Genomic DNA, 13,615 nt, shown 5'->3' with positions numbered 1-13,615 from the left:
CGGAAACGTTATTTGCTGATTTATGTCGGATAGTTTAAATTGAGGGATGCCGCCTTCTCATTGGCTGAAAGTGGTGAAGGGAGCAGAGACCCCGTGTTCGGCCAGTAGCAGCGCCGACCTCGATTTCGCCCCGCCCCCCGCGAACGCGATTGGTTCGGCTTGCCTGAGGCATGTTTCTTCGGGCTCGTGCTCCTTTCTTCTAACCTTTTAGGTCACTGACTCCCCTCTCCCCTCCGAGTTCCCGCCGGTCGTCCGGAGTTCTCGTACGGCTCGCGCCGAGTCCGGCCATGAGGAGATCTTCGCGTCGGAAGCGGGGTCCGCGCGCCGAGGTCAAGACAGAAGGCAAGGCGGAAGAAGAGGAGGAGGAAGAAGAAAAAGGGAGGACTGTGGCCGTAGCTTCTAGGAGGCCCGGGAGGAAGTCACTCAGTTTGATTTTCGAGGAATTGGAGGCGCAGGCCGCTAGAGAGTGCCGACAGGTCGGCCGGCAGTCGGTGGGCAAGGAGACCTCCTTCGCCTCCATGGAGTGGGAGACCAAGGCGGCCAAGAGGTCTTGCCCTCTGGGTTCCCGCGGACTCCGCGGAGACGAGGCCGTGCCGGGGCCCTCGAGCCTTCCGCCGGATTCCTCGGCCCCGCGGGCGCCCGGGGACTCGGGGTTTTTGGAGAACATGGTGGTGTTCCAGTGTCTGGGCTGCTTCGCAGTGCTCGGAGACTCGGTGCATCTGTGCCGGGAGGAGACGCGTCTCCTGAGTATCCTGGTCTTCAGCAGTGAGTGCGGCGCGGCCCCCTCCCCCAGCCCTTGCGAACGAGGAATGAATGAAGGAACGAAAGAACAAATGAATGAATGAGGAGCGAGACCTCCTAGGCGCCGGCCGCTGCGGATACCACGCAGGGATATAGGAGGGGGTTTAGCACAGTGGCTGGCACATAGTAGGCGCTTAGTGCAGTACTTACTGACTTGAAGACAACTACTTGTAAGAGGAAGCCCTGGCCGGGGAAGAGAGTTTTGGTTTGGGGAGTCACGGGCCGAGCGATTTACGGGTAGATTAATATTAGGGGTGTGAGCTCTGGAGTTAACTCCATATAATAGTGGGTTAAACCTAAAATAAATAATTAGCATTTATTTAGCGCTTCAAAGTATGCAAAGCAATTTACATATATTATCTCGTTTGCTTCTCTTTACAATTCAGTGAAATCAGTGCTGATTAAGTTTGTCAACTTAAGCCTGAGAGGTTTTAGGGTCTCTAGAAATCCCTGTGTTTCAAGTGGAACATTAACTCCCATTGAGGCAGGGCTACACATGGCACAGTAGAAAGAATGCTGGCTTAGTCTGAGGCTCCTATTTCAGATTCTCCACCTCTGTCATTTTCTTCTCATGTGTCTTTGGGCACCTCACTTTTGGGGCTTCACTTGCTTCATTTGTAAAATGGAAGGTTTGAATTTCTTTCCAGTCTTGTATACAGTTGTTTACATGGGAGACTTCAAGCAGACTTCCCCAACCTCTCTGGGTTGTGGGTTATGGATTTCTAGTTGTTCAACTCTCAAAATGATCTTGCTCCACTATACAAATAAGTGGGAGTTGGCAGCCACTCAACAAGTATTTATTAAATCCTTGTTATGTGCTAATCACTGTACTATTTCATGGGTAATACAAAGAAAAAGCAAAAATAAATCTAGGATGTTTTCAGAATCTGACATTCAAATCCAGTGGTGTGGAGAGAGAGAAAGAGGGAGGGGAGAGAGAGGAGAGACAGAAGAGAAAAAGGGGGAGAGACAAAGAAAGGAAAAGAGAGACAAATGGGAGGAGAAAGAGGGAAGAGAAAAAGATGTGGGGGAGAGAGAGGTCTCTACTGATTTCTAGGGTATTGTTCTTTCCTCCTTTTCTTTAACCTATCAGACTATTCCTCATTCCATTTCAAGATCCATCTCTGGCCTGCCTTATATGGGCATTCTCCATGGTTGTGTTTTGTGCCCTGTTCTCTTATGTTATGTTCTTTGATGATCCTTTCTACTTGTCTGTACATCCCAGAGGCCCATTTCTACTCCTGCTCCCTGAAGTCATAGCCAGCTGCCTGCTGCATATTGCCTAGATGTCATCTGGTATCTCAAATCTAATATGTTCAAAATGGAACTTCTCACTCTTTTCCAGTCCTCTCAAAATTGGAGAAGTAGTATGACCTAGAATTTGTCCTTGATTCTGTTTCTCTCTCACTGTTCCCTGCTGCCCCATCTAATGAGCCAAGCCATTCTACAGCCTGTTTGTCTCTCTGCTTTCGTTTCCCAAAGTCGACATCCTAGTTCAAACCTTTTCCCACACACTCCTCTTTACAAAAGTTTCCTAATAGTTTCTATCTAAACTCTCCCAACTCAATGTGTTCTTCAGATACAGGTCTGACTCCCTTGCTCTATATTGCCTCTAGGATAAAATACAAAGTCTTCAGCTTTTTCATTTCCCTTTCTACAACCTGGTTCCAACCTATCTTTCCAGACTTATTTCTTTACATTCCAACCAAAGTGAAGATTCCTTACATATTTAACTTTCCATTTCTGCACCTTCACATGGGACTTTCTTCCTGCCTGTAATATCCTCACCCCTTAGCTTGGTCTGTCCAGAGCCTTTAACTTCCAAGTTCAGTTTAGAACCCATCTTCTCTGAATCTTTCCTTGATAAACAGTGTTGCCACTTTTCTCAGATTATCTTGTTTTTAACTTCTTATGTATGTGTTGTGTTCCATTAGAATATATGCCCCCTGAACCTTTTTTTTTTCTTTGAATCTCTAGGCCTAATATGTCATACCTTGCATCTTATTGGAGCTTTATAATTATTGTTTTATTGAGAAAGGTGAACCAGGCTAGAAGATACTAGATGAAGAAATCTAATTACTACTACTAGAGAGTCAGATTCTTATTAGTGTTTCTCTTTCTAGGACTTACAAATAATGTCATTTTGGATAAGTCCTTACTGGTTGGCATTGAAGGTGGTCTCCTTGGCAGGTAGGTACTAATTATTTGAAATGTGTCTGTGGTTTCTGATTTGATAAAACTGTAATGAAAGATATTTAGAGATATTAGAACAAAAGAATTTATTTTCCCCCATTTTTTTTCACATTTTATATAATCTTTGTGCCATTTTATACTCTTCTCTTTCTACCCTTTTTTCTCTTCCATCCCCCCCTTTGTTTTTTAAACTTTGTCTGTGAGGAGCTGGTAAGGGATACTCTATGCCCATCAGCAATTTACCTGGAACTTGTAGTAGTTAAATTTGTCAATGCCACAAAGCTTAGAATGATTACTGTTGCATTGGATGACAGATTCAGGATCTATACATTCGATTGAAGGCCAAGATAAATAAGATGAACTGAGATTGAGGTAAATGTAATATTTTACAGTTGAGAAACAAAAATTAGCCTCAGAGAATGTATGACTAGAAATCTTTTTGTTGTCTTAAGAGAAAGCCTTGTATCTAGAGCACAGGTAGTCAAACTACCTTTGAGAGACTGTGTCCAGTCTTTATATTTTTAGGAAAGACATAAATAAGTTCGGAGTATATCCTGAGGTGGCTGAAAAGGACAGAGATCATGGCGTAAGCTATTAACCTAAAGAACAAAAGACTTTGGGTTTTATGAAGACAGTTGTTAGGACTTGTACAGCTGTTGAATGGAAGAATCATACTTTTGTTGGAGAAGTAGAAACGGTAGGTAGAAATTCAGAGGCAGATTTAAGTTTAGAGATGATTCCCTACAATTGAAGCTGTCCACATTTGCCTCAGAACCTGGTGGTTTTCCCTTTCTTGGAAATCTTCAAATCAGAAGACTGGACAGGAATCATTTATCATCTGCTGGACATAGCAGGATTCTAAATTTGAGCAGAGAAACTGCTTGATTTTTGTCTTCTCTCTAGCACATAGTAAATGTTCCGTAAATGCTTGTTGAATCAACTTGGTTTCTGAGATCCCATCCAATTCTGAGACTGCGTATTAAGTCCACTTAGGCTGGATGTATAAAGGGAAGTAGAGTGGAATGTTACTTGAAAAATGAATTAAAGCCAAATTACAGTGTCTTGAATGCCAAATAAAGCTGATTTTCATTATAATTATCCAAGTTCTGCTAGAAAGAGACTGTTGGCAACATCAGGAGACAATTTGGTTTCCTTTTTTCTCCTTCAATTAGAAATTCACATGATGATACCAAGTTTATTATGTAATATTTGTGATCTTAAATTTTTTATGTGTTTGATGTTACTGTATAATTTCTTACATTTTCAATGATTATTTAATTTTTTTTCATATAATAGCATTTTATTTTCCCCCAGATACTCTAAAAGGAAATTTTTAGCATCCATTTTTTACAATATTTTGAGTTTCAGATTTTTCTCCCTTCTTTCTTCCCTTTCCAAAGAAGGTAAGCAGTTTGATCTGGTTTATATATGTGCTATCATGTAAAACATCAAAGATGATTTTTAAAAATTTAAAACATACTTGTAATTGATGTTTGCAATCAGTATTCACAGTGGTTTTTTTTTTTTTGTTTTGTTTTGTTTTACCATTTAGTTAGATTACTTATGTTTAGTTGTTATTTTTATTTTGCTGGTTTTTAAACTTACTTATTTAGTCACATCCTTTCTTTGGACCTTCAGTTTAGTATCTTTACAGGTAGCCATCTTGAAATGGATGTCCAGTAGCCATCTTAAACTCAACATATTTAAAATTGAATTCATCTTTTCCCTTAAATCCTCCCCATCCTTGAACTTCCCTATTAATATTGAGGGTACCACTATCCTCTTAGTCACTCAGGCTCCCAAACAAGTCTTCCAACCAGGCTTCTCACTTCTTCTCACTCTCCCACCCCCCAGTTTGTTGCCAAATCTAATTGAATTTATGATACTTCCTGCTATGAGCTTTGGATCACCTTATGCCAGAACTATTGTTGCCTCGTCTCTTCCCCAGTCCAAACTATCCTATCAAATTGGTCTTCCTAACCATGTTACTACCATATTTATTACCTACTCAACTCCAGTGTCTCCTTATCACCCCAGCATCAACTGATTTTTACCAGTTTGCCATTCACAGCATTTAATAACCCAATTGTCTCCTAACTTTTCAGCCTTCTTTTACCTTATTGCCCTCTCCCCAGATGATATGGCTTCCTTGCTGTTCCTCACAAAAGATGCTCTATCTTTGAACTATTTGTCCCACTTATTTGGAATTATTTCTGTTCTGCTCTCTACCTCTCTACCTCCTGACTTCCCTGACTTTCTTTAAGCTCCAGCTAAAATCCCACTTTTTACTGGAAGCCTTTCCTGAACCCTCTTAATGCCAATGACTTTCTTCTGTTGATTACTTCTAATTCATCCTCTGGTTTGTTTTACAAGATAAATTGTTTGCATGTATCTCCCTCATTAGAATTATGAGCTCTTAGGGTAATGTCTTTTCCTTTCTTTGTATCCTTAACACAATGCCTGGCACAAAGTTGTGCTTAATTTATTAGTGCTTAGTGACTGTCTGGTTTTTAATGGTGATGAATGAATGAAAAAGCACCTATTCCTTGTTCATGTGCTAAGCATAATAGCAAAGATAGTCCCTGCTTTCTGAAACTTGTATTTGAATGAGTAAGAGAACACATATTAAGGAATGATGGCCAAAGGAGAGAAATTTTGCTTTGGAAACTTTAAGGACTCTTTTAAGTAGACTCTTATGGAAGTTCAGGAGCAGTGACCAAAGTGATTTGAATATTGTTCTACAAGAATATGGTAGAAGGGAACAATGGAAACTGGGTAACTTCTGGAGACTGATTAACTTTTGTGCTACAATTTGTCTAATCTTTCTTGTTGTTTTTCAGTACCTACAACCCTTTATTTTGTCATTCTTGTGGGCTTTCTATAGGCTTCAGACTTTATTCTACATATGCTACTCTTTCTGACTTGAAAGGTCTCTTCTGCCTTTTTAAGGACAGCATTGTATGGTAAGTAAACTTTAATCATTAAATATATGAAAATATTCAGGGGACCAGGGTGATTTGTTGTAGGAATAATATTAAAGAATTGAATTAAGAACAGGGACTAAGTGTTAGTATGACAAATAGTACTGAATACAACTATTCAGGGAATCTTGGTCATTTAAACAATCAGAATAATTTTTAAATTCCTTCCTTAGCAAATATTTTCAGAAGAGATTAAGTTATTTTTAATAGTGCAAAGAAGTGAGATAACACGTGTAGTGCTTTGTAAATCTTAAAATACTACGTAAATATTACCTATCATTATTATTAAATAAGCCATTGCATTTTTTTCCCCACAGTTAATTTCTATTTGAACGTACTAGCTAGAATCTAAAGTACTGAATCAGAAGAAAATTCTAGGGTTTTTTTTTTTGTTTGTTTTTTTTTTTTTTGCTCTGTCCATTCTTTAGTGCCATCATATTTTGTATCCATTAAAAAACATGGGATTTCTATTTTTCCATTAAGGGGCTCAAGATAATAAAATATGGTGGTATTACAGTCTGGAAACTTGGTTATCAGTTTCTAGTTTCTGCCACTATGAAATTTCTATTTAGAATTAAATGAAGCATTTAATGAGTTCTGAATTGAGAGTCAGAAGAACTAGATTTTAGTCTGGGTTCTTCTACTAGGGCTGTGGCCCTTTGCAAGTCCTTTTGTGGGTCTCTTGAGTTTCTTTATAAATTGGCAGGGTTGGGTCAGATGGGCTTTTTAAAAAAGTCTTTTGCTTCTCTAAAATTTGCATGTTTCCTGTCTAGAAAAATCATTGCCAAATATGGCCTAATAGTATTAGAATTGATTTTCTGTTTTAGTAAAATAAGAAATACTGAAGTTTGTAAAGTACTTTTTTCAGAACAAATTTTAGAGGTACATAGTACAAGTATTATTGTGATCATTTTATAGATGAAGAAACTGAGACTGAACACTTAGATGATTTGCCCCAGCAATAAAATTGGTTTGAGGCAGAATTTAAATCCACATCTCTTAATTCCAAGGCGAGAACTTTATTCAACTGGACCATGTTGTCTCATAGAATGTAAGCAATACCAATAACTGGACTCATTTTTATAGAACTGAGTAGCTCCACAGGTCATTGTACAAGCTATCAAAATGCCAAACATAAGCAGTGTATGATAGGACATACCTATAATCCCTGCTAGAGGTTGGGGTTCTGAGGCTGGTCCTCAGGGAGGGCTAACAGTGACTGGATGTCCAACATCAATAAAAGGCCTCTGGAAGTAGGGATGAACAAATGCTGGTCAGAAACAGAGCAAGTCAAAACTTCAACCCCACTCTGAGTGAGATGGAGAGACTTGGCAAAATAAGTAAAATACAGGCAGTAGCAGTATGAGGAGGGAAAAAATTAAAAACCACATTTCTTCATTAGTATCATTTAAAGTTAATTATAATTTCTCATAAAACCTCTAATTGAGTAGGTATGTTGTCATTAACACACTGCTTCAGTTACAGTTTATAACCATTTATAATTTTTAGAGACAAACAAAAACTAAATTGAAAAACGAGAATTAGGCAAGTTTCATTGTAAAGTGAAAGGGTTATTTTAAATGTTGTAAGATTCTTTCTAGCTTTAAACCTGACAGCTTCTGAACTTGAACTTTTATGGTTTACAAAACATCTTCCTCTTAAAAATTCCATAGAAAATATTGTAGTAGATACTGTTCTTTTCAAGAAACTGAATTTCAGAGAGGTCATATAGCAAGCAAATTGGTGTCAAGTCTATGATAGAACCCAGGGCTTTTCTACAAGACACTGCTTCTCACTAAAGGAAGATGCTTTGTAATTTTTGTTTAAGAACATAACCCTTAGGTCAATTTATACATAAGTTTCTATCTTAGTGAACTATTTGAAACTACAAAGACATTTTTCCATAGTGTTACAGTGAAGAGGTTTCCACCTCACCCTATTTAGGCCATAATATGTTTGAATCATTATGGTACTGAATTTATTGTATTATACAACCTAACCACCAGTATTTCTATTGGAAATAGCTTTCAGAGATGCTAGAAATAGATCTCCCCAGTAACCATACTAGGGATTTGGGAACAAGGATACCCAAATCAGTCTTCACTTACCTGGTATTAGTAGACACTACAAATTTTAGGATTTGAAATACCTTCATTGAGGGAAAACTGTAAAGACCAAGAATGAGGGGAGGGATGGTATCCTGGGAGTGGTAAGCAACGAGACTGACCACTTAACTGGTGCCACAAATTGGGTCTGGGTTTCTTTTCTTCAGAAGTTCCCAGGGATTATCCATATCTGATTGCCTTTCCACTTCTGCCACCCACTATTTTCCATCTGGATTTCACTATTCTAACATAACATAAATTTATCTTTATCTTCATGTGATCTCAAGTTTCTCTATTCCTCCTCTCTTCTCTTTTTTATAGTCAGTAATAATGTAGGATTTGCTCCAGAGAAATTGTTTTTGTAGGTAGTGTTATTGTAATATATCTACTCTGTTAAGTAATGGAAAGTAATACTAATGACATGTCTGTGTTCTTACAGCTATCTTTTAAAAACTAAATCTGTAGTAAATGCATCTGAGATGGAATTTCCCACTAAGCATCTAAGTGAACAAATTTCAAAGGTAAACTTTCATTGTTTTGTGTGTTTTTCTTTTAAATAGAATCCCCTTGATGATTTGCACTAATAGAAATGGATTTCAGGTGGATAAAATTGAATTTTTAAAACATTTAAGTTAAGTTAAGAGCAGGGCATGCAAAATCAAAAATAAAACTATCAATAATCTACATATTTTATCTAGGTGATTAGCTTGGCCAGATCAGAGAATATATGGGGGGAGGGAGTACAATGAAATGTTTGAAGTTAGGGCAAGCCTAGTTTTGGAGGAAGGTGAGCTTCATGTTCTTGGGTGAGGACCTTATATTTTGTTCTTGAAGACACTGAAGTTTTTTTTTTTTTTTTTTTTTTTAATAAGGGAAGAACATGGGCAAGACCTTTGTTTTAAGAATATTGATTTGGCAACCTTGTGAAGGATGAATTGGAGAGGGGGAAGATTATTAGCAGGGACACCATTTATGTCATTTTATCGGAAGGAACAAGGAACTTGTTCATAGGCTGTGTGAGTAGGAAAAAAGTGATAGATGCAAGAGAGAATGTGGTTGTAGAAGAAGCACATGGCAGATAATTGGCTGTGGAGGAGGGGTAAAGAAGAAAGGATGGCTGGTAGAGGGTGGTGATACCTTTAATTTAAACAGGGAAATTTGGAGGAAGAGGGATACATTGAGGGGAAAAATAAGCTCTATTTTGGACATGTTGAGTTTTAGATGCTGATGGGAAATCCAAATGGAGTTTTTTAGTAAGCAGTTGATGCTTTGGGACTAGTGAGAAATTAATTCAGGGCTTCAAACAGAACTATGGAAGACACTCTCACTCAGTAGACAGGAGATAGATTATAATTCATCAAAGGAGTCTGTGATGGAGAAGTCAGATGCTTAGAAAATCAAAGAGAGAAGCATCACAAAATACAAGGTAGGAAAGAGTATTCAGTAAGAGATGTGGTAACAAAGCATCAAACACTGGAGAGGTATCAAGAGGAATGAGATTGGGAAGAGGCTGTTAAGATTTGTAGTTATCAAGTAATCGGTATATTTTTGAAGTCAATCAAGAATATGTTTTGGGGGAAAAATTAAGACTTTAGCAGGAACTTGTAGAGCAGGGGAAGGATAACTTGAAGTCACGGTGAGGATAAAAAAGAGGAGTGGGTTAGATTAAAGGGATAAGAAGTTATGGTCAGAGAGAAGAAAGGCAGAATTCAAGATTTTGGAGATAATTCTAGTAATAGGTGATAATGAAATCCCTGTGGGTGACATGGGAGTGGGGGTGAAATAGGGAGCCCAGGGCATTTTAGGAGACACAAGCATGCTTACTGAAGCCCTCTGAGTATCCCATTAGGATGAAAAGGAAGTTGGTGAGCCAGGTATAGATTTCCTTGAGAAAGAAAGAGAAATGATGTGGAGACCAGGATTTGGACTGTGTGAACCAAATGAAGACAGTGAACCACAGAGCAGTTTCTGCGTGATGGTGCAGAGGTATAGTCCACAAGTGGCTGTGAGAAGCAGATCCTGGATAATTGAAAAAAATGAAATTTAAAAAATAAAAGGAGTTATGAGAAATCCAGAAGTATGCCCAGGGTGATAAGGAGCATGAAAAAATAAGCCGCCAGCTCTGGAAAGGACAACTATTAAGTGGGGAAGCAAGCTTTCCCTGAACACCGTTAAAAAAAAAAAAAAAAAAAAAAGATGGGGAGAGGAAGAGATCCGAGATGTAGTGAGGTGAGCAGTAGGGAGATAACTTGTGGAAGGCCCAATAAATAAAGATGGGATGCTTGGGTTCTTTGGGTTGAACCATGATCTTTTTTAAGTACAGAATGAGACAGTACATTTCGAACAGAGCCAACACTTAGATTGTAGTCTTTGAATTCCAAGAACTGTAAGTCTCAGCATTTCTGGTACACCTTGAAACATTTCTGATAGATGGGAGTTCCACCGGGCACAAGCTCTCTATTACCATTAGCCAGATTTCTTACAATTCTAAGAGCTCTATAGTTATGATGACCGATGTTTGTAATCCTAGGAACCACAGTGAATACTTGTTTCCTGCTCTATAGCCTCTTCCAAGATAAGGAGCTGAATATGGATTAGGTATTTAGCTCCCAGTCTTAAAGTACTCCAAAACCTCCAGCTTCCTGAGGCCCCAAATCTTTGATGGATATATCTCCATTGATAACCCACAGTCTTTTATATTTAGCTTTGATGTATATTTTTGAACTTTTATTGGAATTTGGGTTTATCTGACAAACCTAGAAGTTTTTGTTTCAGTAAACCGTCCAATAAAACTCCATTGTATCCCCTTCTTTTTTTTAAAGCTCAGCAAAAGTCTCTTTATTTCTGAAATCGAAGAACCATGAGTTTATAAATTTTAAGCCCTCTGTTCTGAATTAGCCAAGACTCTGCTTATCTATATTATACATGTCTAAAATATATATATATGTTACCGATCTGGATTATTACTGCCTAAGTTTGGAAATATTTTAGGACTTTGAAAAAATTATATTGGTTACTATGGATTTAATTTGATATTTCCTCTGATAAATATATTAAACAATGAAGCAACTTTTGTGAGACATTAAAGTTTTGATGATTTTGAAAAATAGTAGTAAGTAGGGGTGTCTAGGTGGCACAGTAGATAGAGCCTCAGCCTTGAAGTCAAGAGGACCTGAATTCAAATGTGACCTCAGACACTCAACATTTCCTGGCTGTGTGATCCTGGGCAAGTCACTTAACCCCAATTGCCTCAGCCAAAAAAAAAAAAAAAATCTAATCGAAAAATAGTAGTAACTAGCTCCTACTAAAGAAAGGGGAAGAAAAATTCTTATGTCCAGTTATTGGAAAATGGTTAAGTAAATTGATATATCCATGAAATGAAATATCATTGCACTGTAAATAATGATAGAAGTGTACAATAAATAGGTTAAGATGAAATGATAAAGAGAAAAGATTCATTTGGAAGGATAAGATGAAAATAAGATTGTATCATTATATTGCTGTCTCTGTTCCTAAATTATTCCAGAATTAGTCTGTTTACTTTTTTTTTCCTCTTGAGTGTTTCTTGGTTTTCTGGTGGTTTTCAGATTTATAGTTTTAAAAAAGAAAAAGCCCAATAGTGTAAAACTTGATGTGGTTTCCATGGTTCCAGAAATGGATCTAATATGTAATTTAAGTCTTGAAAGAGTGAAAGCTCACTTGCTAATGATCTAGTTTAAATGTAAAGATGCTCTTTTGTCACTTAATGTATTTTGTAGCTTAATACATGCTGAATTTTTTGGATTTCTGTGTACTCCCTAGCTCAAAGAGAAGATTATGATGATGGACTCTCACTTAACAAAAATAATTCGGGAGCTGAAGAGGATGATCCATGGACCATTGGATGTAGAGCTGGAATAACATTTGAATCAGAAACAAACTTTTAAGAGTAGGCTCATCCTATACTGTGATCACAGGAAGTATTTAATGTCTGTGTATCCTGTCTTCATTTGGTTGATTTCTAGGACATAAAAAAGCACATTCTCCAAATAAAATCTTTTTTTCTTTTCTGGTTAACCAGATGTATTGATAAGTTATAACTGAAAAGTAAAGATGGAAGTTGCTTTAAAAACCAGGAATATATATCTCAAGATTCAAGTTTCATAAAGTAATTTGTCTTTAAGAACATTTCTTACCAAGTAAGCTTATTGAGACTTCCACTTCAATGTTGTCCATTTTGCGGTGCTTCAGAATTCAGTTGTGTTAAAAAATTTTTTTCATCTTACATAAATGTCAGTAGTCTTTTTTAAAAAGTGTTTTTAGTAGTCTTTAAAAAAATTTTTTTTAGTATAGTCTTTTTTTAAAAAAATATTTAATGATTGTAAGTTCAAAGGTAACTAGTAATTATAATGTGCCCCAAACTTAAGATATATGATTGTCTTCCAAATGTGTCTTTTGTTTTGAAATATTGAAAGTAAACAGAATATTATTTTAATTTTGAACCTGTACAAAGTATTTGTTTATATAAATATTGCTGAGATCTTGACAGTCTGTATTATTACAGCTTTTCTTTTTTATTTTTTCTTACTTATGAATCTCGTATTTTAAAAAATAGTAAGTTATTAAAAAGAACTTGGAGAAAATTGTGATGTTCTGTGTATTTATTCTTACAAAGGAATTTCTGGTTATAATATTTTTACCAGTCAACAAACATTTATTAAATACTGCATGTGTGCCAGGTACTGTGTGAAAAGAATGGCAAAAGTTCCTGTTCTCAAGGAGCTCAATAAGGTGGGAGACAGCTTTGGAGAGAAATTTGGAACTATGTCTAAAGGCTATAAAACAGTGTATACTCCTTTTGATCCAGCAATGTCTCTAAGTCTCTCTACTAGGTCTGTAACACAAAGAATTCATAAAAAAGTGAAAAGGACCCACATACGCAAAAATATTTATAGCAGATCTTTTTGTAATGGCAAGACACTGGAAACTGAGTAGATACCCATCATTTGGGAAATGGCTCAATAAATTATGATACTTGAATATAATGTGTTATTATTGTTCTGTAAGAAATGAGCAGGTGATTTTATTTTATTTTATTTTTAATAACTTTTTATTGACAGAATCCATGCCAGGGTAATTTTTTACATTATCCCTTGCACTCACTTCTGTTCCGATTTTTCCCTCCCTCCCTCTCTCCACCCCCTCCCCCAAATGGCAAGCAATCCTTTACATGTTGAACAGGTTACAGTATATCCTAGATACAATACATGTATGCAGAACCGAACAGTTTTCTTGTTGCACAGGGAGAATTGGATTCAGAAGGTATAAATAATCCAGGAAGAAAAACAAAAATGCAAGCACAGTTTATATTCATCTCCCAGTGTTCTTTCTTTGGGTGTAGCTGCTTCTGCCCATCTTTGATCAATTGAAACTGAATTAGCTCTCTTTCTCGAAGAGATCCACTTCCATCAGAATACATCCTCAAACAGTATCATTGTTGAGGTATATAATGATCTCCTGGTTCTGCTCATTTCACTTAGCATCAGTTCATGTAAG

At 37.1% G+C, this 13,615-nt stretch overlaps 1 protein-coding gene across 1 annotated transcript; it reads left to right on the top strand.

The window, feature by feature from the left end:
• The first annotated feature begins 20 nt into the window (after positions 1–20).
• Positions 21–12,702, top strand: OIP5 (Opa interacting protein 5). Its single transcript, XM_051977116.1, has 5 exons — positions 21–765; positions 2,925–2,991; positions 5,835–5,957; positions 8,520–8,601; positions 11,882–12,702. The coding sequence occupies exons 1-5, from the start codon at positions 288–290 to the stop codon at positions 11,978–11,980; spliced, it is 849 nt and encodes a 282-aa protein (XP_051833076.1). The 5' UTR covers positions 21–287; the 3' UTR covers positions 11,981–12,702.
• The last annotated feature ends 913 nt before the right edge of the window (positions 12,703–13,615 follow it).

This window comes from Antechinus flavipes, chromosome 2 (assembly GCF_016432865.1).
Source record: "Antechinus flavipes isolate AdamAnt ecotype Samford, QLD, Australia chromosome 2, AdamAnt_v2, whole genome shotgun sequence".
NCBI classification, from domain to species: Eukaryota; Metazoa; Chordata; class Mammalia; order Dasyuromorphia; family Dasyuridae; genus Antechinus; species Antechinus flavipes.
Note: the sequence above shows the minus strand (reverse complement) of the source record. Positions and strands in the feature narration are given on the sequence as shown.

Excerpts from the sequence above, each read along its gene's own strand:
- OIP5 (XM_051977116.1), top strand. The coding sequence starts at position 288 with ATGAGGAGATCTTCGCGTCGGAAGCGGGGTCCGCGCGCCGAGGTCAAG. Across the intron at positions 2,992-5,834 it reads GAAGGTGGTCTCCTTGGCAG|TACCTACAACCCTTTATTTT; the intron begins GTAGGTACTAAT and ends GTTGTTTTTCAG. Across the intron at positions 8,602-11,881 it reads TAAGTGAACAAATTTCAAAG|CTCAAAGAGAAGATTATGAT; the intron begins GTAAACTTTCAT and ends TGTACTCCCTAG.